This window comes from Grus americana, chromosome 16 (assembly GCF_028858705.1).
Source record: "Grus americana isolate bGruAme1 chromosome 16, bGruAme1.mat, whole genome shotgun sequence".
Lineage (NCBI taxonomy): Eukaryota > Metazoa > Chordata > Aves > Gruiformes > Gruidae > Grus > Grus americana.
Window position 1 is genome coordinate 8,719,921 of NC_072867.1, and position 27,722 is coordinate 8,747,642.

At 41.1% G+C, this 27,722-nt stretch overlaps 1 protein-coding gene across 14 annotated transcripts in view; it reads right to left on the reverse strand.

Moving 5' to 3' along the window:
• ARVCF (ARVCF delta catenin family member) overlaps positions 1–27,722 on the reverse strand; it is a 287,124-nt gene that overhangs the window by 84,276 nt on the left and 175,126 nt on the right. For 7 of the 14 annotated variants that reach the window (XM_054844463.1, XM_054844465.1, XM_054844466.1 and 4 more), the window contains 2 exons: positions 12,939–13,097; positions 3,229–3,836 (listed from right to left, as the gene is read on the reverse strand). In XM_054844463.1, the coding sequence (XP_054700438.1) occupies positions 3,229–3,836; positions 12,939–13,097 (767 nt within the window). Of the gene's footprint in view, positions 1–3,228; positions 3,837–5,646; positions 5,748–12,938; positions 13,098–21,535; positions 21,575–27,722 lie in introns of those variants that run through there. The other 7 variants (XM_054844462.1, XM_054844469.1, XM_054844467.1 and 4 more) reach the window with 3 other exon arrangements.

Genomic DNA, 27,722 nt, shown 5'->3' on the forward strand with positions numbered 1-27,722 from the left:
GCTGCTCCAGAGTTCTTAGGGAAAAAGAAGTCCCATGAATGCTAGTACAAGTACGAACTGTAGTGATCCACTCCGGAAAGATGTTATCACAGAGGCCAGAAATGAGAAGTTGAACAGAAGTTAATTTAAAAGAATAAGATGAATTATGACTTGCCAGTTTTTCCTATTCATTTGTGTTGACTTCAATTTAATCATTAAAAAAATATTCAAATAATAATAATAGTAGTAATGTGTTTTGTGAATGAAAAATATTCAGTACTTCCTGCTTCTCTTTTAAAAAGGACTGCATATAAAACACCTAGCAACACTGCAAGATTACATATTTTTAAAGACTGTAATAAAAAACCCTCCTAATTTAATAAAGGCAACCTACCAAAGAAAGAAAAAAGGGCATAAAATCAATTAAAGATGTGTAAATACCTTCGCAAGTAAATTTGAGTAATAGTAAATCAGTATTATACACCCCAAATGCCTTTCACCCCAATTTGTTATGCAGTCTGACTTAAACCAAACCAGAGCACATGCCGAGGAAAAGGACATTAAGCACCAGGTATTCTTCTTGCAGAAAATAATATATCTTACAGCAGAGACTCAGTGTAAAAGAAAATGAGAAACAAACCCAGGTACAAGCACTGAAGAGCCAACAGAGGGAATATTTGCCTTTGTGCATTTATCTGGATTTGTAGATGTTTGTGAGGAGGCACATTTTTCCCCAATTTAAAATGAAATATAAGTAGCTTAAAATGAGGCTGGTGATGACAGAAGGAGAGCACAATAGGTATTTATCTCTGTGATCAAATGGAGCAGGCAAGGGATGGAAAGAACAATCTGTACTTGTAATCCCCTTGATGAGGATCCCCTCCAGACACAGCTGGGTTGCCGCCTCATCACATAGAGGGTGAGACTTACTGCCACAGATTCAGATGAGAAATCTCCATTCCGTCCTCTCAGAAGAGCATCAAATGAGTAACTGACAGTCAGGATCCTTATTCTACCTTTCAACTATTAACAAATGAGGGTAGCACTTACTGGGAAGAAAATGAGAGAATAACTTATTTTTCCGCAGCGAGGTAGCCAACAGAAGAATTCTGCTCATGACATGATGAAGATGCCCAAGCTGAAAGTCGGTGCGATGTGGAAAAGCGTCTAACACTGTTGCTGTTATACCTACTCTACACATACAAACTTTTTAAAATCAAAAGTGCCATCAATTTATCACATTCATTTAATCATTTTCACAAGGAATAACTTATTTTAAAAAACCTAGAGAGGAATAATCAAGTAGCAATTACCCTCATCTAATACAAAGCACTATTTGTAGTCTTTAGTTTCTTGGAGATCAGTAGCATATCTGAAACGCAGGTTTATTGAATTGTTCAAGTATTTCTTTGAAATGTCAAAAAGTAACTACTTAGGAAGAGGCCTTCATACAATCTTCTTATGTTCTCACCAGCTAGTCTGCTGCCACAGTCAGGCTAATTACTTGTCAAAGCCTCTTGATCATATTAAATATGGAAAAAACTCACAACAAAAGAAATGTAAAACAAAAATTGTGAATTGGTCCTACCCAAACTGCAAGGAACAATAAATCAAAGGGATGTTTAAAAAAAAAACAAACAAAACAACCTTTAAAAATGCAAATTGGCAGGTTCTAAGAATACATTTAATTATTCATCATGCATCTAGCTTGAAAAATGGTAATAAAAATTTAAAAGCATTGCTGCCTGACTGTTTTAAACAAGAACTGTAAACTTGCTTAGATGCAGGGGAGCATCAATTAAAGTTTGATAGATTGATCAGTATTCTGGCACCCCCTTGCTGCAGGTATTCCCTTTAGCCCCATAAAATGTTGATGGAGTTCCAGTGGTTGGTAAACTCGCAAGATCAAAGATGTCACAAGGGACTTAAAGGGTGTTCTGGGAGATATGCCTTGATACCTTTTCTCTTTTTTTTTTTTTTAAAGATAGATGACAATTTGCCAGTGCTTGATTCCATTTAACTTTAAAATGAACTTCCAGAAATGTGAAGGAAGATAGATATCTAAGTATGAATGAAACCATGAGCGACACAGCGTTGCCAAGTAGGAGCCCTCCAAAGGCCCACCCAAATCCCACTGACAACTACTGCTGATGAAGCAAAGTCTTTGGTCAGAAGTATTAAGTCTAAAGACCATCTACACACACAGAGGCAGGTGGGTTCCAGACTCTTTACAGCTCTAGAAACTTTTCTAAATCAAAAGGAAGATAATGAGATTTAAATCCATATCAAACCATGAATCATGAGGATATGACTTCATGCAGGCACACGCAGAAGTTTGTACACTGCTTGGAAAACAAAGTATACAAGTTTTTCAGGTTCATACTCAGAACATGACTTTCAGCTGAGTAATAAGACTCTCTTCCCAAGCTTTCCCCCCCCACCTCCCCCCTTCTTCAAATGCAAGAACTGACAGCTGCGAACCCAGCGTAAACAACTAATATCAGAAAATATGGCATAAAATAGAACATCCCTCGGAAAGGGGGCTGAACCAGAATTTGTGACTGGTCACTTTAGTTACATCAAGTGCAACACAGATGCTCTTAACTCCCCTTAACACAGGCACAACAAAATAATGATATGGTCTTATAAAATGTTGAAGCATTTCAGTGAGGTTCAGCACAACCTGGTCATGCAGCTGAGGGTGCACAGTTAGCACAGGATCAGGAGCTGAGGCTGTCAAACATCTCCTCACAAGACCGCTTTTACATAATAAGGCATCGCTTCACCACAAGGAATCAGCTCGTCTGCAACCCCAGCCAGCTGTTCAAAATTTTTGTTTGGCAGATGTGCACATAACCAGAGCTGTCAGAAGTCTCACGGAATACAAATCCCTCTTTTCACCTTGCTAGTGTGGGCTCTGGGACAACACAGTGCAGTCAACTCTTTTTTTTAGGAAGAGGAACAAAGAGTAGCCTAGCCCTTTTCTATAAGATCATCTCTTTCTTTCTAAGTTCAACCTAAACTAAGCAGCCCAGAAACACAGCGAAAGGGTTCTTGTGCACTACCCTCCCTCCTTCCTGTATTTCACGTGCGTTTTGCAGTCATTTATAGGCTAATGAAATGATGGGTTCTACCTGGTTTTATGTCAAGTAATTCCAGAACTTACCAGACCATTAAGAGTTCAAATGTACATGTTCAACTAAGCAAAACAGCAGCAGATTAGCATTGTAAAAAACAAATGGGTTTTACCTTCCTTTGTGAGGTCTTCCTCTCTCTGGCACGCCTGCAGATGTCCTCCGATTCACAGTGGAGTAATCAGGATCCAGTTCGTATCCTTCATCGTCTACTCCAAGGCTGCGGTTATCATCTTCCAGTCCATAGGGCTCGGGCTGGAAGCGTTCTGGCTGAGAGCGGTTCAAGTCAACGTTGCTACCTACTGGCACCTGAGGCTGGGCAATAGGACTGTAGTTATCCCTTCTGCTTGGCAAAGTGAAGCTACCATCATCTGGCCTGTAACTGTTTCCTGGCACGTAGGCATAGCGAGGGCGGTAGCTGACACCACGAGACAAGCTGCCATAGTTATCAGATAGATCTCCATAACCATCATGAGCAATATAAGGGCGATACTGGCCTTCGTGGCTTTCAGGGTAAGAATCATTGTAGCTGTTGTAAGATCTGGTTAACGTGGAAGATGCTTGTGGTGTGATGTACCGCTCCCCATTCTTCATGTACCTTCTGTCTATTGAATCTGTGTAGCTGCCCATGGGAGACGAGCCATCCATGGATGGCAAGCCATCAGGCCCAAGTGGCACCTGACGCACTGTTCTGGTGGTGACTGTTTTGACCATTTTGGTAACCTGTGAAGAAGCAGTGAATAAATATGTTAACTTTCTCCTTGCTGCGCAATGTGCTGAGACATACAGGGAGCTAGAACAGTAAAACGGGGAGAGAGCATCACAAAGCATACTACAGCGACACGCCTGTTGAATGGAAGCACTGCTGTACTCAAGTTCACCTATTAGGTTTAGGATTTAATACTGGGAAAATATTTCTATAAAAAGCTGAAAAGATGGGTCACAGAGCCAGAGTTAAGTGCACTCTGGGGCTCTTGCTACCAAATCAAAACCACTGCAGCCACGTGACAGTGCAGAAAAGCAGTGCAAAGTCATTTCACCAGTTCAAATTTGCCCAAAACGTTTTCACAAGGCATCTCTCCTAGAGCAGACTTTTTACAATGTTGAGGAGCCACAGCCTGTCCTCCCACAGTTAGCATAAATACCATATCACATTCTCTAGTTTGACAGAAATACAGCTATATGCTCTTGCCTGATCTATACCACCGTGTAACATGATGGAGCTCAAATTTGGCAGTAATATTTAGGAAACTACGACCTCAAAACAGAAAAGTTTCGGGCTTCTGGCTTTTAGACAGCACAACTACTTTCTCTTTTAAGATATACTTACATCTGACCACTACCACACAAGCCCAGTATGTCACTGGTGTCATTCCATTATTTTGGTGACATTATTTGGCAATAACGAACGCTAATGCCACACAGCTTTTGCAACTGCAACTACACTAAACATACTAGGCTAGACAAGCTTGTTTAAAGAAAAATCTGTACACAAATACATCTTTTTTTCTTCCTAGAAATCATGTGTCATTTCAACACAGATAGAATTAGACTCTTTCACATAACTGACAAAAACTGGAAACGTAAGTGTCCAGAGGGCACTTGTGTTCAGAGTTTCTTGCTAAAGGGTGAGAACAAAGACCACTCAAGAGTTTCCAGGAACACTCTGCCTTCGTGGGAAAGGCCTGGTAATCTGCGTAAAACAGTGCCAGACAAAAGCCACTACTATTTACAAACTAGTAAAGGACCTTCTGTTTTGGTTGGTATCTGGAGTCCATCAACTTCTGCACTGCCTTCCAGAGTGACCAGCAAAAGTTGTTTTCGGGAGAATACAAAGTCCAGCAGAAGCCAACCTATCCTTACCCTAACCCTAAGAAAGTTACTTTAACCTATAAAAAAGTTACCCTAACCCTAGTAAATGCTGACTTTCTGCCCTCTTAAAAAACCCAACCAAACAACAAAGCAACACACCCACAAAGAGGAGAGGCAGAATCAATCCACTGGAGAGTGTTACACACAGGGAGGGGAGGAACACAAACCAAAATTGTTAAGAGAGATTCTGGGTTTCTGAAGTATTACAGAGGTAAATAAGCATCAGTAAATGACACCTTTCTTCACGTAAGCCGCAGAATGAAATGTGGACAACAAAAGAAACAGTAACTGTAACATGTATTCCTGGCTCTGAAGTCCAAATAGATATTTTGACCTATAGCCTCTGATTTAAACATTTAGATTGGCACCAGATTAGCCAAGCTGCTGCTAAAACAAAATAATTAAGAGTACATCTCTTGAAGTGGCTCCAGACATGTCCTCCAGCCAGATGTTTTCACACAGAAACCCCAAACAGAAAAAAATCACCCAAACAGCATTTCTTCTCCTAGAGACATCTGTGAGCAAATGATACTTCAGCCTAATGAAGTAATGAAATCCTGCAAGACTGAAAGCAGCACAAATGGCTCTCCACCACCAGCATAATTAAACAGTATCACGGTGCTGGATAAAGCATAGCCAGGGACCAACGTGACCTTAGTACCTAATTTGGGCCAGAGCTGAAAAAATTTTCCTCTTCAACCCAATGAGATTTCCGTAGCAAATAAACATCAGGAAAGACACTATCTTCTATGCCTCCAGATCTTCTTTTTTCCCTTTTTAAAAAAAGCAGACATTTTAATAACTAAAAGAAAGGAAACTAGAAACTAAACATTTATTTTGTGACAGAATCCAGCAGTGGGTTTTGCCTACTACCTGCGCACAATATTCTACTTTCTACTCATTTATCAGCATGACTACAGCCATGGCGTTTATAAAACTAGACAGCATTTAGAGAAGAAAAAAAGCTGTGTCGCTTACAGTAGCTCTTTGTAAAGTGGACATACACAAGGCAACACAGCTCAGTATGCTCCTACTGAAGTCTGAAACAAAAGTTTTATTCAAAGTAGTATGTTCATAAGTGATCTTCTAAGAGTAGAAAAAGCAACATTTCTCAGGCCTGAAATATGCAAGTTTTGCAAAGCAGTGACTGAACTGGATGCAAAGCGCTGGGCCTTCGCATTCTTGAATCTGGGAACCAGTGATGGGAATAACAGGAAGGAAGGTAGCATTTCAACAATATGATGAATCAGAAATGGATACTTCTGCCCAGGATGGAACAAAGAGGCAACTTTCTAGATGCCAGGAAGAGCACTCGCGTAACCTCACAAAGCCCTTTCTTTCAGCAGTGCCTCACCAGGAGCCAGATATTTCAAATCTAATTCTGAGTTTCCCTTTTCAAGACATATGTTGCCAGGCATGTGTAGTTTGTCCTGTGTCATTTTTCATAAAATTGTCAAGATCAGACAATGCAAGATACCTATAAAACCATGTCTGGCTGCAGCAACAGCATGAAAGAAGGAACAGGCTTTGACCTGCAGGATCCTTGGACAAAGGCTTTGCAGTGGAGACATCGCTGCTGTAGGCCTTCACCCAGCAGTCCTACTGCCAGGTCTGGACTCTTGCTCATTTTTGACTGTTGGCTTTTTTTCTTTGAGAATCACTGTTATTGTCAAACAGGATGAGGTAACACAATGCAGAAATGTTATGGCAAGGACAATTGTCTAGAAATATTCAATACGTACACCAAAAAGACAAAGCAGAATTTCAGAACACTTTGAAAATCAGTTCCCAGACAATTTGTGACTTTCCAGTTACACTTAATGAGGTTTTCACTATGCTCTGGTACTCTACAGAGTATTTACAGAGAATTTTTCTTTTTTAATTTATGACCAACACAGAATGCAGGAGATTCATTTGCAATTTTTTCCAAATTTGCCTTATTTCCTGTCTTCAAGACTAGCATAGCCAAGGTTTCAAATGCCTTTGGCTAGTCCAAACGACACACTTGGCATCAGGCAGCACATGTAAGAACAAGTTCACAATGTTAGCACCGCTTCACCCCTATCATTTTCTGAATGCTGCCACTATTAACGAGTGGAAAAAATCAGGACAATCAAAACCCCCTTGTCAGACATAAAAAGGAACATTTCACTCAAGCATTAAAGTACACATTTCTCATAGCATAAAAATATTCAGTAATGCTAAAGGTGGTATGGTGGGGGAATCAAACCAAGTCTTTTTATATTTTGAGATAGAGCATTTGCACTCATGCCTCATTTGTCAGGGGCATTGAGATAGAAGATTTATCATGTGATAAACAGACTTTGTTGCCTACAGGACAATAAAGGGAAGCTTTTAGGAAGTAATTAGCCAGCACATAGAGGCAGGTCCATTTATTAGGTTTCCAAGCAAAGAAAAAAAATAAAAAACCACAACAAAACCACCAACAAAAAACCCCCCAACAAACCGAACATCTTTATTTCAGGAAATCCAGCTCAAGGGAATGTTTAATTTATATTTCTTAAAAGAACACAGACAGTCTTGCACAGCTGACAGCACAGTAATCTTCTCTCCCAACATTTTTGTGGTTTCCTTAATACTGATGCATTAGCCAGAGAGAACAAAGCTATTCCAAGTGGGAGTTCCAGCAGGCTGTCTTATCTGAGACACCTGATCCTTCAGATGCACCCAATCTTGAGAAAGATTTATTACCATGAACTCCTCACTACGGATATGTTCCAATGAAAAATTTAGAGATACAAATTACTTTGAGAAAAGTATAATTTGACTTCCTCTGTTTACTTTCCATCTCTAAAGAAAACCTGTTCAAAGAGGTTTTTTAGCCGGATTACAAATCAAAGGTGCTCAATTGTTTCAGTGCTACAGTCTCAGAATACCAGATGAAAGCTTCAGATTTCTGCCCTACTAAGAGGTTGTCTGAGTATGCTTAAAATATATTTGCAATTCTTTATTTCCTGTAAACTATATTAAGGTTTCAACCACAGTAAAAAAAAAGTTCCAATATACCAACTTATTCAAGCCCTCTGGAATCAAAATCTTATGAGACTGCAACTGGGTGCTTTCATTTCTGCTCCCCCTACCCCAGAATATAACTACATGTCAAGGTTACTGACCTTGTTCTCCCCTCCAGATAGCAATTATTTTGTTAACTAATTCCCCTACAGGCCCCATGATAATGTTTTCACTAATTCTGTTTCTGGAAATACATTTCCCAGCAGAACACAAAGGAAATATTCACACATTTGAAGCAGGTTCTGTATTTTTCTATCCCTCATCCTTCTATTTGTCTTGAAGGATGGGAGAACAAACATGAAAATATCCAGCGATTGGACTTACTGGATGCATGTGCAGATGGTACAAGTGGATCCCTCAAAGTGCACAGTGCTCAGACACAAGAGGAAGAAAGACTGTACTGAGATTTCAGATGAAGTGAGCTATCATGGTTAAATGCAGCCATGTTAAATAGTACCTGTAATTTTCCCTTCCATTTTGTAATCAAGGTTGGTTTTGTTTTGCCTTTTTTGTTTTGATAAATTAAGTACCCTATAAAAGCTGACAGGGCTAAAAATTTTGTCGAAACTATGTCATAAAACAAAAAACAGATGAGAAAGAATGCACAAAGATAAAAGCATTCTGACATTTCTCAGAGGTTATTTTTGAACTATGGACTATGAAAATTAATCAGCCCAAGCAGGCTGAAACTATTACCTTTCTATTAAATGCTGTGTAAGAACTGGCCCCGTAGGTTTTCAAAACAACAGCTCAAATTTCTCCCCTTCAATTTTAAGCTTACTGTTTCACATTTTGAAAGGGTCCTCAACTTCGACTGAAATCCATTCCTGTTCTATTACCTAATTCTCTTGAATTTTCTGCAAAGTTTCGAAGGACTGCATCTCGGGGTACCTGGCACCATCACAACTGAAGAGCTTCAGTCACAAGCACTTTCCCATCGCTGCTACTGGAAGCGGGAGCAGCAGTTCATCACTGTCGGGAAAGATCTGGCCTTGCCGAGTATTAGAAAGCACAAGGCAAATGGATGGACTACAAATTAAAACACTTTGTATACAGATAGATTTCATAATTTCTTATCATAAAACATTATTTTCAATGAATGAAAGTGACCTAAATCTCTCCAATCTTTTAGCATTTCAAAGATAAAAATAAAAGGTGCCTGAAGAAAGAAAAAAAGCAAACATTAACACCAGCGCGCACACACATCTAATTTGCTTTACTGAGTTCTCTTGAGCCACTTACAAGCAGGCTCCCTTCAACACATGGCTGCGCTCCAGCGACAGGCAAGAAGTGGCAGTCCTCTCCCCAAGGTGACTTTCACTGGTTTAGCATGATAGGTATTTGGCTTCCAGAGAGATAATAAGTTGAAATGAAGAATTATCTGCTACATCTTTTGTGCAGTGAATGTTATGTAGGGACTTAGTATAGTACTAACAGAATAACAGTTTGGGGAAAATTACTCGGAGATATCTCATTTTGAAAAGGCAGATGTTCTCTATTTAAAATATGTCAAATATTAAATTCTATTATGCCCTCTCCCTGCTTCACTTCTACATGCATCTTCGAAGATGTGGGGGAAAAGCATAGCAAAACTGTCAATGCTACTAGATTAAGGTTGTTTACTTAATACACTATTGAAGAGAATAAACTTTATGAATTATGGTTTTGAAACGAGGGAAGGAGGAGTAAAGGAACCGCAGACTACAGGAGCATTCATGTTTACAGCTTTTGCTATGCTTCATTTCTAGAGGAGAAATTTCAAAGGCATCACTCTCCAGCAAGCTAAAAATTCATATAAATATAGCAAAACTAAATGACAATTTTCTTTTGAAGAATCAAAAAATGCATATTAAATGGCATTAGGTTGACTAATCCCCACATAAGCTATCCAGCAAAGAAAGCATACATTTGGAAAACATCTCTGGTCTCTTTGGCTCTTAAAAACCACTGCTGCCACTTTCTTTGCAAGATAAACATGCTGGAGATTGTGACTGGCACTGTCCAGTAGAGCCTTCTAGTTATAGAGGTTATAAAAATAGGTTCTAAACCCTTCCGCAAACAAAGTAGCTGAGAGCAAGCACAGCAGTGTAGAGCATAAAAACTTGTGCTAGCTACCTTGACTTAACTGATTGTTCGAAGTAAAAAAAAAAAAAAAAAAAAGCTGATCAAGCTGATCATAAATCTAACCCCCCTAACATTTAATTAATACAATGTGACCATCTCAACTTTAAACATTACCCTTATTAAGTAACAGATTAGATATGACTGAAAATAGATGTGAGGGTTCCCACCACAGGACATGTTGCTCCTTTACAAGGATAAGAAGTACCTGCACGCTAAAAGCAAGGCAAGATTCAGGTGGTGGTTTTCTGTTTGGTTGGTTTTGGGTTTTTTTCACAGTGGTGGCATGTGGTTCTTTTTTTTTTTTTTCCCCCCTTTTATGTTTTTTTCACTCTGGGGGAGAACAGGCAGAGACACTGAACAGCAGTTTCTGGGCCCAAAGATCCTGCTACTGCACGCTGCATGCCCACAAACACGTGTTTGCATCTCTCATCCCACAGAAATGCTTTCCTTCTCCATCCTCATCTGAGCAGCAAGGTCAGAATTTTGCCACTGCACAGAGGTACTAGAAACTTAAATTTTCGCTGTAAGGCGCTCACATATAATGGTATGACCTATGAAAGTACTATGATACCACCTATTAGAAGTGATAGTAAGTTGATGTTAATTAACTCCAGGACAGTTAACCAATGCTACTAAACCCCAGTGACAAGTTTCCATCTTCACATTCCCCACAAAAACAAAAAGTAAATTGAAGACCAATGTGATTTAAAAAAAACAAACAAAAACCTCTGACTGCAGATTCATATCTAAGAGCTGTTAAATCCATGCCGTATTATCACAACAAGGAATAGCCAAACCAAAACCATTTTGGAGACAACGACCACCTCAAAGTCACAGCACCTCCCCTGACAGAGTTAGAGCTAAGCCAAGCCCATCTGTATTTTGACATTTCAGAATCACTCCTCACAACAACTGGGTTTATTTATTTATTTTTAAGAGTTGGTCTTTTTAGCAATGAAATACTAGGAAACATCTCCAGATGGTACGTAAGTTGAAGTCAGTGGCATTATTTGAAAGGACGTAAATGCAGAGGAGACAGCCATGCACCTTCATTCCAGACACACTTCAGTGCCGGGAGTGAACTCCAGTAACAGGAGAAAGCCCTGCTCTTCAAAATGGAACAGTAGCTCTAGGGTTGCTGGTTTTTTCAATTTGCTTTTCCCATATGCAGATACAATGCCTGTTTTGAAGCTGCCACTGCCCTTTTTTTGTGGGAAGATGGAAAAGTAGCAGGTACATCACACATAGGAGAAAATCCCACCTTTTATGCTATGACAAGCACGCAGCTTTATCAGTGGCATGACTATTTCAGACAAACTATTTCATTCCATGTGGTCCTGTTATCTAGGGACCACTGCATGGCCTCTCCTCTATTTTTACAGTCGTAGCTATCATTTTATTCCCTTGCATAGCTGCACTTACAGTCTCCTAAAACTATGCACTACTATTAGTGCATATAAAAAGGTGTCCATCACCACTGTAATTTTATCACTTCCTTCCTGTAAATAACAGTTGTCGTTGTTGCTGCCCCTAGAAAGAAAACAGCATTTCTTTCAAATAAGTCAACAGATTAAATACATTAGATTATTTGAAGAGCTAATAAAAATTTGGATTTTTTGTTGTCTGTTTTATTTTTATTTTAAGACCTTTATCACCTTCCAACAGTGAGAAAATAGGCCAGTTATATTTATCTTCTAACTAATTGCAGCAAACATTAAACCAGATACTCAGTTTATAACAATGCGCACAGGCCCACAGACCTCAGGAAATCAACGTTCATTTACTCCAACCTGAGGATCTGATGTCCTGAATAGATATCTTAAGAGGACTACAATTCTGGAACACCAGTAAAAATAAACACTGATTTATGCAGTGACCTATGTTCAACTCCTTTTAACACAGAAAGCAGCCGGACAGTCTCTTTTTTGTTTAAATCAGTGCTATTCAGAAGTTTTTAAAAGGGGAATCACCCTTAATCTTTCACAAGACCAAAACCTAACAAAGATGTCAGCTCTACTTCCAAGACCCAAATGAGAAGGTGTATTAATGTTCCAGTGGCACCTGAAGGCATGTGAGGCAGCCATGAATATATAGCATCTTTTCAGCAGAGACTGCAAAATTATCTTACACAAGGGAAGAAAAAGACATCAGGAAAATCAGAACATATGCAAACCCTGTAATCCAGCAGAACCTGAGGTACAGGTCACTTGAGAACACACCCAGCTTTCCCCATGCATCAGGAATAAAATTCCATTCACAAGATTGTAGCAGAATTTAAATGCTCTGGTGTTATTTAAATAAGATGTTTCTTGTTCTGAAGGACAAATGTATAATCGCATATTGTTATTCTGGATCATAACTAATTTGAAGACATATTTCCAAGCACATTTTCCTCAGCTGCAAAGTAATTTACTCCAAGCCCTACCAACTCATCTAATTCTCTTATCACCATATGTGTTTGCAGAACTGAATCAGAGAACTGTATCAGTAAAGTGAATCTTAAAAGAATAAACTGTCTGGGAAGGGGTTCCAGTGTTTTTGTTTTGTTAACCTGGATAATTTCTACTGTTCAGTTCACAGCTCCATGAACAGCTGTATCAGCACAGCTGGTTGGGACCAAACCAGACAGTGGTGAAACTGAAAAAGCCATCAACTCAGCTTTGCTGGCAAACAACATTCAAAACTCACCGAGGATCACAATAGCATGACTGTCATCACTCACGCCACTCCCTGCTGTTCTTATTTTGTGATAAGGTGGTATTTTGCCAGTTTCCTCATTGTTTATTAACCTCTCACCTTGGTTTCAGTTCTCCTTGTGGTTCCATCTTCAGAAGTGACAATAGACACATGGGAAGTGGGAGTGCCTGGGTCTTCCTCCACAGTAACTGTCTCTTCCACCATTTCTTGAGGCTCTTGCATCATTGCTATTGATGTCTGGTTACTGGGGCTTTGTTCCTAAAGAAGCAGGTAAAAAAAAAAAAAACAAAAAACCACAACTTTTCACTTCTACCGTCATGGTGTAACTATTCCATTGATTTCAGCTTTCTCAATTGACAAACACATTTTACCCAACAACTTGCAAGCTGAGATTCAGAGAAAGTATTTATTGTCTCAAAAAAGCATGCTGCAGTTATGCTGGTATGACTGGGCTCAGCTTAGTAAATGGAAATCATGTGAAGCATCTATCAAGGATTTCATATTTATAGGCAACCTACTCCAGACTAACAGAATACTACCTTATATTTAAACCTGCTTTAAGCTTTCTCTTCAATGCCCAGCGTAGGAGTGGAAATTTTGTCTGTAAAAACATTCATTCAGTTCCACAGTGAACAGGACCATTGGCTTTCAGAGCAGTTAATCTTACACACCATTAAAAGCTTATTTCCATTTGATAAAATACTCTCAGTTGCAGACTACAGAAGGGCATAAAACATCAAGACCTACTATTAAACTGACACCTTTCTCAAACTGTCCAAAGCAATGATAATTTAAAAAAAAAAAAAAAAAGAGATCACTAGAGATTAATAGCTGAATTACATGAAATGCTACCCTTCTGACATCTTCCCTTCGCTAAGTCCGCAAGATCTAACTCACTATAAGCTTATTTAAAATTTATAACAGATAGACAACATAAAGAAACACTAAACAGAAAGAAAGTAGATCAAAGGCCAGTTCTTGCAGGGATACTGCCCAAAGAGAATACTTCTGCTGCTTGCCAGCACTAACGTCTGAACTTTCCTTTTCCTTACGCAATTGTGTGTCCCTGCACAGAAATCAGAGAAGCTCCCCTTTGGTAGATGAATGTATTTCAGAAGTTTCACAGCAAGTGGCCAATAAAGAATCAGCTTACGTACTGAGAAATAAGACTTTTCCCTAGCATTATGAATCCTCAACTATGTAAAATGAAACAGCAGGCTGTTCATTTCATTTCATTATATGCCCTGAAGGTATTGGGCTACACAGGCCTCAAAGCCAAAGCAGGGCTTCTATTCACACATCTTGTCAAACACGCACACAAAGAACATCCTTTATTAATAAATATATATACACACACACAAATATACACAAACACTTTTTTTTTTTTCATTAAAAACCCAAACCACAAGACTGACAGGAGGCCCTAAATTGCAAAGTGAACACACTTTCCCTAAAGAAAACACCATGGGCAAATTGAGTATACCTTTTCACATCACAGGAAAACAAAGTGATTTAGATGAAACTGTTGCCATGCAGAGTCTGAGTCTAATTACACAAAGGTTTAAAATATTCTCCACCTGTGAGCAGCCTTCCCCCTCCCTCCCCCCCATTTCATCCCAGTGAAGAACTTTGTGCCATGTTTTGTGCAAGCCCTGAAGGACCGTATCCTTCTGAGTGACCTTACGCTGCTGAGCAGAAGCAGGGTACTGAGGTCTCATTAAGCTCCACAGAAAAAAGCATCATTTAATCCTCTTGTGATCTATAATTTCCTTTGAAACAAGTTGAGATGCCCCTGTTCAGTTTCCTTTATTTACAGCTGTATTCTGACATTCTGGAACTTGAACTTCAGTAAGGAAGCTGCTTTCATTTTCAGGTAAGCGCTAATATTAACCAAGACCATGACAATAAGCCTCAGGCAATCATCTCAGTCAAAATACAACATGGACAGTCTTCAAAGATAACACATGCTGGACCACCAGATGTGCGAGAAGCAGGCACTACTTCCATTTCTATTGAAACAACAGAATAACTCAGGCTACAGAATCAATCCACAAGAATAAGGCTTCTGAAATCCTAAAGTCACTCCTCCCAGTCTGCAGCACTTAATCATTATGGCCAATAACTTATGATACACACCAAATCCTTTATGGTAGGGTTCGGATGTCAGACTGTGTCTTCTGTCCACAGCTTCAGAAGGGAAACTAGATCCTGGGACAAATATATTAATCCCTTCACATTTTTCACGACGATACTACATTCTAACTGCAACTCTCTCTTCCCCACCCCACAGTAAAGCTTCCCTCTAAACAGAAGAGCTTACACAATACTGCAATACAGTGAAGACTCAGAACTTCTATTCATCTTTGTGCAACCCCAGCCTTGCCAACAGCAAAGAAACCAGTTACATGTAGGGATTTTTTCCATTACATCTTGTCCTTGTAAACCTTCTCACAAGCTCCACAGCATCAAATGCCAAAACTGTTTCAAGGTGGGACTTTCTCACTCGTGTATGTACATACACACACCTCATCCATCATCCTCATTTCTAGCTGCATCTTGAGGTGACTCCATGAATTTACGTCTCTTCGTTCCCCTCTAGATTCTTCAGAGGCAAACTCTGCCTTGTGATAAACAAACCCACGGAGATGGAAGGTGGGAAGAAATATTTTGCTCTTTGAGCTTCTGCAAAGCTTTTTCTTTATGAAAAAAAATAGTCGCCCTTTGTATTCAAGACTGCCTGCGGGCAAAGGAAACCTTTAAAGCTGGGCACTTAAACATGAGCAAATTGCAAACTAGAGCATATTGACTTTAAATGAGCACTGTGCTAGTTTTTATCCTCTGGCTGCTTCTAAAATGAAGATTCAAGGAGATAAGATACAGATCTCCATTCCTATAGGAAAATCTGTTGTAAGCAAGAGACTCTCCTAACCACCAGAAAGAACAAAAGCCTGCAAAGTTCAACACAGACAACTAACCAGACTGCATCTTCTTGTCTCTTTCTTCTTATTACGTGAGCTACTGAGGAACGCAGCGAGCAGAGGACAGCATATCATCCAGCTTTCTCTTCCCTGAATTAGCTTAAGGAAGCAGTTCTTTGATCTCCAAAACCAGTACTCGCTCCACATCACTAATGTGGAGTTGTCACAAGCTAACATTAATGTAGAAAAGATGCAAAGATTTTGTTAGCTGTTCTTAGTTTCCATCACTAAGGATTTCAGGTCATCACAAATTGCAGAAACTGGGACACATTACCCCTTTCAACCACCTTCCTCTGTATTTAGGACGCTCTTTTGCTAAATACATCTCAGCATCTCAGATTCCAAACATTTGGCAGATAAGCCACATTATTCAGAGTAAAACACAAATTGCCAGATAGAGCTGGAATAAATACCTAATGAATAATCCTACCAGTAGTTCCCTGCCTACTAGAGGTAGGCAATTCCAGTTTAGAATAACACACCCTCCTTCGTTTACCTTGCTGGAGGCTTTCAAAGCAAAAGCAAGCAGACAATTCCTGTTTTCCTACCACACTGGCCAAGACTCTGTGGTTCTTCCCATACTGTCAAACAAGAGGGTGGTCCCCAGCACAAGAGGGATCTGCCATGCCACAGCAATCACTGTCATCAGCTGAGCATCTGGGAAGAGCAAATTTAAAGGAAGCTTCATTCCAGTCCTGTTAATGGGAGACCATCAGGATCCTTGACAGTTCCTGCAGGTTGGGTCCCTCCTCCTCCAGGGACCTGTGAAACACTCGAGGCACAACAGCCGAACTACAGCAGTCGCGGCAGGGAGCGCCAAGGGCCAGCAGCTCCCTGAGGGGGATCCCGCGGATGGCTGGGCAGGGGCCTTGCTGGCTGGGGTTCGCTTCCACAGCACCTGAGCAAGGACATGCCTGAGACAGCAGCCTGGTCCAACCAAGAGGCAGTATCACGTTGATGAGGGAGGCTCAATGTCAGCCTGGAAAGCAAACCTGCAGGTCTGAGTTAGGATCAGGTCCAGTGACAGCCAGGCAGGTCCACAGTGACAAGGCAGTCTGAGGTCAGGCTGGGAAGCCGGGGTCTGGATCAATGGGGTCTCCAGCCAGGCACAGGCACGGCTATGGCTAAGCTGGAGCCTGGTACTCCTCCAGCATAGCCCAAGCATGGACTGAGGGCCCAGGGCTGAGCTTAAATAAAGCTCCCAGGTCTCTGGGCTGGGAATGTGGGTGGAAGCCCCACGTGAAGCTGGTCAGGGCCACTGAGGTCTGCCAGTGCCCTCAGGGATCCCCACAGCCCCTCTAAAATGGCAGCAGGAGTTCTCGTGCAATACAGACACACATTTCAAGGTGATAACTCCCCCCCTCCCGCCCAATTGCTAAGCATTACCCATGAGGTCCCTTTCAAAATAATAATCTTTGGCTCCTTCCAAGAAGATTACAAAACACCACCAAATTATGAGAACAGATTCCAATCCAATTACTGACTGCATACGGTGTCAGTAATCATGGCTTTTCTCAGTACCAAATGAATCCTATCCTGTTGATCTGTGCTTGCATCTCCAGCATACTTTAAAAAAGCCAAGCTATTTAAAAGGCAAAACAACAATCAATTTATCCCCAGCCTGTAAAAGTTAAGTGCAGATGAAACAGCTAAAGACCTTGTAAAATAAGAATCATAAAATAACAGTAATTCTTGTTTTGTTAAAAACCAGAGTGATTTACCATTTAGGGCACATATCTCCTAGGGCTTATTTTGCATTAGAATACTACAGCTTCTATAATCATCACCATTTCAATTCCTAGAGTTATATTTCCATCAAACTAGCTATTTTATATCTTTTTTAATAAAAGAATAACCTCCCCCAGGAGGATCAGACATCCTACTTTAAGACAGTAAACAAAGTCCTTTATTCTCTGCCTATGAAACAATTTTAAACAGTCTGGAAATAATAGAAAATTGCAGGAGATTATTACTTCCACTAAAACAGTCCATCTTCAAAAACACTGAAAACACGTACACCAGATCATCATTCTCCCAGAGATTCCCCTTGTTCAGTAGATTGCAATGCAGGCTATTCAGGCTACTGCTTACTCCAGGCTACTGTCAGATATCAAATTTGAAGGTTTTTGCAAAGCACAAAGGCTGGATTCCACACCAGTAGACATACTTATCCTCAGTCGACCCCAGCACAGACAAAGCTCAAGTGTATCAACTTCTGTGAAACACATTACAAGGCTGGGCATAATTAATGGCATTGGACAACAATGCTAATTGAATTAAATGTGGATTCTCTCTCCTCCTACTCCTCTTTGTTTAAATTACTTATTAAAGGTTCAATCTCTGCAAAGCATGAGATTATGTGTAAGTGCAAAGCAGGCAAACATCAGCGTTGTCAGAGTCAAGTCTCAGGCTGACATTCCGCCCCACTGGTCTCCTTCCAACTTAGGTCTGCACTTCCAGCTCAGTCATGTCCTCAAGCTGTTATTTACCGAAGGCATGCAGAGGAGAAAGGAAGACAAAAAACGCAAGTTTGCAGGAACGCACCAATTGAAAAAGTCTATCTTGAGATCTGCATCAGATTGCTATCCCAATGGGACATCAAAGAGGAAGAAATTCACTGGTGGAGTTTGTTGAACTTGGTGTATCTGTGGCAGATCTTTCTCCAAATAAAAGATCCAGCTCCCCATCAGCTGAAGACTCTCAAATCTGATTACTGTCATATCCTGCTGCCTTGTCAGACCTCCCCTTCTTTCACCACAGCCTGAAGATCCCTGCTGTGCCTGTGCCCTGGATTTTTCCAGGGAGCTCTTAGTGCATCTCAGTAGTGCAACAGCTGGAATCCGAGCTAACCAGCATGTGCACATCACTGAGCCTGTACCATCTGAGAGGCAGCCGTACAGGAGACTCTCTTACTCCTTTTAGATCATGCTTCAGGAACAGAGAAACAGGCAAGCCCTCACACACAGCAGTGCTTGCATCACTGCAAGACAGGACACCTTCTGGAAGAAGATGGAGGCCTTATGTTCAAGGACCGCCACATGCTGCACTCCTCCAGTTCAAAAACCGGAGCAAGGTCCACATCTTCAGCACCAAGCACAGGTGATCAGTCACACCTATCCAAACTTCACAGTCAGGGGACACACTGCTGCACAGATGACATATGATGACATATTCAGGCAAAAAGGCTCTGGAGCAACAAAAAGCACACGGACCAGCATGTACTGAAACCTAGGCAGTATACAACACTGGAAGGAGAGCTTGCAAGCTAGACAATGATTTTAAGATGGGAATACATAAATATCTACTCTGCTGCAGATAAACTGATCTCCATTTAGTGAGCCTACTTCTCTGCCAAATGTCATGTGAAACAAAATGTGGGTTTTATTTATATATATAAATATATATATGTATATATACAATGGATTCAGCTCACTTCAGTGTGAACCCAAACACATTAACCTATGCCAAGTTTCAAGCTCTCCATTAGAGCTCTCACACAAGCTCTCCCTAAGGCTGGTCAATTCAGAACATAAGGAAAATGTTAGCCCTAAATGAAAGCAGGCTGTCCTGGCATGGGGTACCAGAATGAACTCAGCCACACACCACAATGCACTAACTGTTTCCTGAACACTTACACACTTCCTTTGTCCTTTAGAAACACACACGACAAGGGACTAACAAATAACGCCAAGAGCTTTTAAAGCACCAAGGTTAAAAAGGAACATTTCAGCAACTGAAAAAACTCTCAACTACAGAAGTTCTGAAAAGCCACAAAGAGCAGCTTTTTTAGCAAGCAGGCATGGTAATTCACCATCTGAAGGCATCACACCTTTCAGGGAAAGCAAGAGGCAGAGGTGAAGGAGAAGGAATCAAAACCCAGACAAGGCCTGCAGCAGTAATATTCATCCCTCAAGCAGTGCAAGACACACTGGGGTTCTGTTCAGCCACGCGGTAACTGCCCATCAACGGGGAAATCTACAGAGCTTGCCCAACGGTCAACAAAGAGGGCTTTTATGCTATTTTAAACAATCTGAAGTGTCTCAGTTAATGGAAGACCGGGCAATTGGCCCTCAACTATTTCTAATTGACTGGAATGATGGATGAAGCTAAAGGGAAAGCTGACCCACTGAACTTTTCCATACAAAGCTAGAAAACTGAAGGAGATTGTAAACAGTTTATAAGAACAAGAAGTGGGAGAGGCAGAATCCCAGAGGCTCTGCTCCTCTCAACCTGCTGTTAAATTGTTTCAGATGAAGGAAAACAAAGAGCTTCAACTCAGAGCAACAAACAACAAAAAAATACAGGGGAAGGCCTAAACAAATAGGGTATTTTTCCCATGCTCTGCTCCCCTTTCTCCAGTAGCTACTTAGCTCTGCCATGCAAGCTGGTCCTTTGAATCAGAAAGGGCAATTTGTCACTTTGACAAGCAAGACGTCTCTCAGGGCTCTGTGTTACCTTGCCCTGTTTTTCAGATTGACTGGGTGTTAACCAAAGATGTCAAGACATTACATCTCGGTCAACTTCAACAGATGCAATAATATATACTTAAAATTTACGTGTTAATCAGTTCCACTACGCTAAAAGTAACCCGGAGCAAATCACGCACGCCCATTGATTTTCACAACAAAACAATCACTAGTAGCTTTTGTACTGCAAAAGGACAACACTGCTGCAACGTGATAGAGGAGGCTGCTGACCCAAACAGCAACTAGGAGGGAAGAGTGAGGACATACATCTTCCAGGTAGGGAAATGGATGTATAATAGGTTCAAATTCACAGCACCTATCTTCAGGCAGCTTAGCAAGGTATCTAAATGCACAGTAACTTCATTCTTCTTCTTCAGTCAAAAAGAGGAATTGGAGCTTCAGAGAACAGTTCGGATATTGCACAGACTAAACTACCTCCTTGGACACATCCAGCTCTCGCCACCGAATCTGCAGGGAAATGACCTCAAGCACTTCAAGAAAGCATTAAAACTGAGGGATGAATCCAGGCCTCAGAGCCCCAGTGTACGCAGCCTGCGGTAGAACCCAGAACTGGACGAGGGTATCACTGTTCATCAATGAGTCCCTTCGGCACAAACCCTTTTTCTCCCCCACTGTTTCAGCTAGATGAAGTGGTAAAATAGAAGCATAAGCCATTATTTTTAGTATGAAAATGATAAAGGCAAAAACAAACAAACAAAAAAACCCCCCGAAAGAACACCTGGCACACACAGTATTAGGGCTTGCCCTAACTTAACTGTCAGCAGCACGGCTAGTGTTTATCTGGAAAGTTTGTCCATTAGGAAACCATACTGAATGAGCAGGAAATGACTGTTTCTCACCAAGATTCGTACAGAGAGTTCACTGTGATTTGCCAAACTACCTCCCAAAGACAAACACAATGCAAATCTGCATGCCTAATCTTTGGCCAAACCCAGAACAGATCCAACTTGCTTCCTCTGGAGTCTTTCAGATGAACTAACCAAGGCTAAATTAGGGAGATTTTTAGTGGGATGAGGTTACCTCATGGATTACAATTTTCCAGCAAGCTTTTTCCTTCATCTCCACCTGCTGCCACTACAATGCTAGCATTAAGGGTGGTGTGGGATGACTCATTTGTACATTCCTTTCTGCAAGACAGGCATTCAGCTTTCATTTCTCCTTGGTCCCACAGAGTTTGGGTCATAAATTAAACTGATGCATGTATTACTAAATATCAAGGCCACAAACTTACATGCACATAGGAGTCAGAAGTACAAGCTAGGTCCTTCATCTAAAACAAAGAAAAGAACCGTCAGTTTGGCAGAGTACAGCAGCAAGTTTCTTTATGCAGTTCGTGTGTCCCAGACCCTACCCCAGCCACTTAAACACATCACTACTGTGTTAAGCCAAAATCTGCCAGACCCAGCCTGTCAGTTCTAGGCTCACACGCACGCCTACTTGCACTGCTACAAAACTACCTTAGAGAATTGCTTTTTTAACTTCAAGGCAGATGTAAACCATCTCTGCATTCTTTGAATTACGACCAAGACTGGAACATTATTTGGGTGTCCTAGCAGCCATGTCAGATCAGTGTTAAATTTAACTAATCTCCTCACCCACCCACAATCTTGCCTGAACTACAAAACAAAAATGCTTTTTGTGGCAAAACACACTGCCACAAGACAAAAAGCAAAAAAAAAAAAAAAGCTTTTATAATCTTGAGGGAGACAGAACAAATGGATCACTGATGAATTTTTAAACTTGCATTCCAAGAAAGCCATTTCTTAAATAAATTATTTCTCGTTCTAGGGAATACAAAGTGATTGACAATAAATCTAATCACCCGTCTCATAAGGAATGTGCTTGCCAGTGTCTCCCACTATTAAGCACCAAAGCAGGTTTGCTTGGCACCAAGACAGCAGGACTGCTTCCATCCAAACAGTTCCCCAAGAGATTACCCACGTTAAATCACATTCTATTTCTTCCCTCTGCATCTCGCCCCCTTCCCTCCCAGCCCCACACCAAAAGCCACCGTCTAAACAAAACATAGCAGGAAACGTGTGAACAGCCTCTCACAGAGCCCTGGCTCTCCATATGATGTAACCCCAGTGAGCAAAAATGTGACAGCAGGAAAGAAACTGTGCGGGAGGTCTCTGGATGACTATAAGTCCATTTGAACACCAAAAGACACAAACAAGCCAACAAAGCCAGAGGCTGCTCTATCTGCTGTAAATCTTCCAAATGGAAGAGATTCCAGCAGAAAGACAATTTTCCCAAGTGCGATGCAGTTACTGTGCTATTTCAACTACCCAAGAGAGTTCACCAGCGGCTTTTTTTCCCCAGTAGTCCGTTTACTTCCCACATTCTCTGTGTATTTCCTAAGATGGAGCTCATAACTGCTAGTTGCGCACAGAGAGACCTCACACAGACTGGAAAGACTACAGGTAGACTTGCTAAACTAGCAATAAACAGTAGAAAGGGGGGGGGGGGGGGATGAGAGAGTGCACTTGGATAATAGGGAAAGATGCTGAGTAAGAACATTTCATCACCTCTATTTGGCCTCCACATGGTCACTACTGGGACAACCTGTTCAGCTCTCGTATCCTCAGCTGGGGAAGGACGCGGTTACACTGCAGCGGGCTCAGAGCACAGCTAACTAATAGCTGTAAGAGGAGGATCAGAAAGGTGTCTCGTTCAGCCCTAAGGTCCAAGCTATTCACCTCAAAGAGAAGGTCAAGGGGCAATTTTATTAAAGTTCAAGTGCCTGAAGGTGTAATGGGAAGTTCATAGAGAACCCTTCAGCCTCACAGATAAAGGTTTAACTAGTCCCAGTGTCAGGAAGCTGAGGGCTGACAAGACACACATTCGCTTTGTTTTAATTTTTAGACAGCAAGTGCGAGCAGTGCAAGTAAGAAAAACTTACTGCTAAAATTTTGCTAACCACTTAATAGGTTAGACCTATTTATTTTTAAGAAACGTGTTCCTATTTAATCAGAAACCTGATAATGGAGAGGTGCTCATGCGCATGCACGCAAGTACTCCTACTTGACCGCTACACTGCCCTGAAGATTCTTCAGTCTAAGAACAAATTATCTAAAGCTTGTGAAGGACTTCCCCCAGCTCACCCCCAGAAAATTATACTTAAATGCAATAAAGAAATTTTTGTCAGCCAGGGAAGGGAGGGGCTAATGAAGGTTCCACATTCAGCAATGGTTTTGGCTTAAGGAGTTGCCCTCCTCCCAGCAGTGAGCCACAGTGAATCCCCTTCGCAGCTGCACCAGCAGTACTGCAAACCAGAGCATTGTGTCAACCCAACCGAGAAGCCATCATCACCAAGGAATGACTGTCTGTCCCATCCCCTAACCTTTGCTATGTACACCACAGCTCCCAAAACCTGTTGTGCCAGCATAACTGAGATGGCTGCATAATAGTAGGAAGGGAAGGGGAAAAAAGAAGAGATAAGGCACCGTCACCTAGAAAATTCATGGGAAACCACTGAGTCCATTCAGTGCATAATAAGAATGCTAAATATCACCAGTCAGGCCATTTAGCAAGGACTATTACTGCATGATGAGTATGAATCTCAGAAAGGAAAAAGTTATTTAAGCTAAGGTAGGAGTCACTTGCCAGAGGTAAGTATCTTCACTAGAAAAGTAAAATAGCTCTTAATTTCCCTAGTTAAACGTGTTTGGCGTTTTTTCATTTTACATCAGCTCTGGCTAAGTGTTCCACATGCTTGCTGGAAATATGCATCTTTCTGTGACCACTCCTATTGGCACTGTGTCTACTGTCAGCACTTCTGGACGAAAGCATTTGAATTGTAAAATCCAATCACATTTGCCAACCACCCAATTATTTACATAGTATGTTTTTAATTATTATTTCTGATATGCTTTTGTTTGGCACTTCACAATGGAATTCAAATATGATGCAGATTAAAAGATGACACAGCTCTGGAGCCAGCAATCTAAGTCACTTTCAAACAGGTTCTCAGAGGGCTTTTCAGAGAGACATTTCTCAATTAAACGCACGCAGATAACAACAAGAGATCATACAGGATGAAATTAAGGACTCGCTATTAACAAGCATCAGTCAGAAAACTAGATTCATGCTCCGAATGCTGTACTTCCCTACAGTTGGCAAGACAAAGCTGCAAGATTGCTGTTTCAACCCAGGGGTAGGACAGCTGCGTTTCACTCCCACTCCTTGTTGTGGTTTTATGCCAGGAGAGGGAATCTTTAATTTTTCCAGAGGAGCCCTGCCAAGCCGAGGCTGCAAATAGGATACAGCGTATTAGTAAACTTCTAGCCAGCTCGTTCATACCCTAGCCAGAAGTCTTCAGAGTGCCTAATTCCCGACGTACACGCTGGCAGCAGTGACTACCTCGCTTTCATGCGAACCAGTCTCCTGTGTTAGTCGCCCTTTGTTACTTAGGATTGTACAGGATATGCCGGGTTCATCTGTCCTGGCAGAATACGCAGCATCCAGGTACCCAGCCCTACCTTTATATAAAAGGAACTGCTTCCATAAGACCCACCTTCACTACTAAAATTTTGGCAGAAATAAACTGGTTTTTACAGTGAAACTCCCTTAAATGCATTAGAGGAATAAAGTTCTCCGTGAAGCATTAGCAGTCCTTGTGTCATCTATACACACAGCTGTCCTTCTCAGAGTTCAAATGAAGTTGTTTTGTTTTTCTTCCAGCTCTTCAGAAAGAATCAAAGAATAAACAGCCAGTCATCCCACCCATCTTTTTTTAAACAGTTGGACAGACTCAATCAGTACAACTTCAGCAGCAGCGAGCCCACCGCCAGTGATGAACACCCCACCATAAACATGGGTCCTCCTTCCGGGACTCACCCTGAGCACAGCATTGGAAACGTCCTTAGAAATACACACTAGCAGGGTTCATTCTCCTTTGGGTCATTCTTTTGGGTTTACCCTGTTTCTAAGAGAAGAGTGCTTTTTAATACTTTCCCAGAGTCCTCTGCAGCACAAAAATATCTCCAAAAAGGTGTTGCTGAACCCAGGAGTCAGGTTTGCCGATTTGGACTAACCCATCATTCATAATGATATTCTTAACAAATGAAGATGTCCTCAAGAACAGTGTGTCGGAAATCCGTAATATTCTACAGCTCGACTTGTTAAATCAGGGAGTACAACAGTTATCAACAGATAAAACATAAGCGGGGAAGAGAGTAAGTTTGGCAGAGAGGAGATACAAAAGCAATGCTGGGAGCCAGAAGCACACCAAGAAGAGATGGGCAGAGGAGAAAAGCATTACAAAATGCATGAGTCTATCCCAGCAAGGGGAAAAACAAAACAATAAACCATGGCAGGGAAAGGGGAGGGGGAGAACAGGAAAAAATTAGAAAAGACAGAATCCATAAACGGGAAGAGTAAGTGTTATGTGAAAGCAAAATCACTGGCTTTCACATAAAAAACCCCAAAGCAGTAAGAAAAAGGGAGGAAGGGGGGAAGTATGAGAGAAATATTTCAGTCTTTAATTTCATCACGTTAACGCTGCTTTAGTTCACCGTATAAATCTTTTGACAAATAGTAGCTCTCTCCACACATGGCAGTACATTAAGATTCTTTTTTAAGGCTTTCCAAACAACGCAATGTCATTCTTTGGCTTTTTATGGGGTTTGCCTAGACTATGTTTTTGTTGCTAAGCTCTCTTTAGATGCCTATCTTGTACTGGTACTTACTGACAATGAAGAGATTATAAAATCCAAGAAAGCTGAACAACAAGCCAAGCATTCGATTTTACACAGACACTCACAAGCAACAGTACAATGCTTTGTGACTTAGTGATACTTCCATAGACGTTCAGGATGAACTGGTTGTGCCTGAACTTTTCCATACCAGTGTGTGAGCAATCCATTTAGGAAAGGACAGAAAGGGTCTTTGAGACCCTCCCAGAGAGCACAACTCCAGCTGTACCACGGCCCATCTCCCACACCAAAAGCTGACGTGCCAGGCACACCACTTCCAGCCTCCCAGCAGGCTGGCTCACCGCAGCCGACACACGAGCTCAGGATCGGGAAGGAATACCGCCCCGAGCCACAAAATACTGGGGAAGTGCAAGAACACAACGCAAAGATGGAGCCAAATTCATAAAGCTTGCTTACAAGGGATGACAGCGAGCAAGTCAGGAAGAGCAAATGTAACCCAGCTATTTGGGTGGCAGACAAAGATATCCATCCCGAACGGCAAATTCTGTCAAACACCGATGAATGCTTCTCACACCACAGGCGGAAAACTAGCCTGGTTCTACACTTAATTCAATTATCCACGTCAACAGTGACCAAACACATCAGTATTTACAGCTTCTCACCATTTATCTATTCATACATGCAGAAATTAAATCAACTTCTGAATAATGAATCATCAGCAACTCTGATCACCGAAAAAAACCCAGACAAATATTTTTGCTAAGAATTTTAAACCGAGTAAAGCTCCATTTAGAAAATTAAAGGAAACCCAAGGATAACCGTATCATTCACTTAACAAAAGCCACCCAACATATTATAACAGGCTCTTAGTACCTAAAATGTGTTTGGAAACCCAGAAAATATACTAGATAACATGCTCTGTACGCCCTCAGCAGTAGTTGTTACAGCCATTCTTAATCCTAGCTTTGTAAACCTTCTAGAAATAATTCATTGTGCTTTTGGATCCATAATATTTTGCAAAGCACTGCAGTTTGCTGGCTTATAAACATGCCCTGCCAGCTCACTGGGTAGAAAGATTTCTGCTGACTTCATGTATCATTTCAGTTGCACTCATCAGGGATTAATAATTTTCCCTGCTAAGGACATAGGCTGCAAGTACTAAGTAGAAAAGGTTATGCATGTGTCTGAAAAGGACTGGTGACATTTTGATAGGTGGTATTTGACCATACCAATAAAGACATGAAATATAAATTGTACTAATGAAAAACAGGGTCCTTCATTAAAAAGTGAAAAGCACATAAACAACCCAGAAGTGACTGAATACTGCACAGCACTGCTTAGAACATTGAATCATGTTCTGAAATAACCAAATGATTTCTTATTTATGTACTATTCACTATTTATCGGTGTATTCAGAGAGTTTTTCCTTGAGAAAGGGAAACAGGGCATGTGGCAGCTGTTCTATCATACTGATTTATACATGACCACAGATATTCACACATTAATAAAAGATGCTTTATACTCAATTGATTAATTTCAAAAATCTTAAACTTTTTGACAAGCTGCTGAAGTAAGTCCTTCCCTAACCCAGATACCTGCTGCTCTTTAGAAGATGAGACACTTAAACTCAGAGCTCTCACCTTCCTCTCACCATCGAGAGCAACCGTGATTGTATCACAGTGGCACAACTTCAGAAGGTAACGCTGGGGAAGGCACCGTACAAGGCTGCTACTGGGAAATACACCTCTCCACGCAGTATTT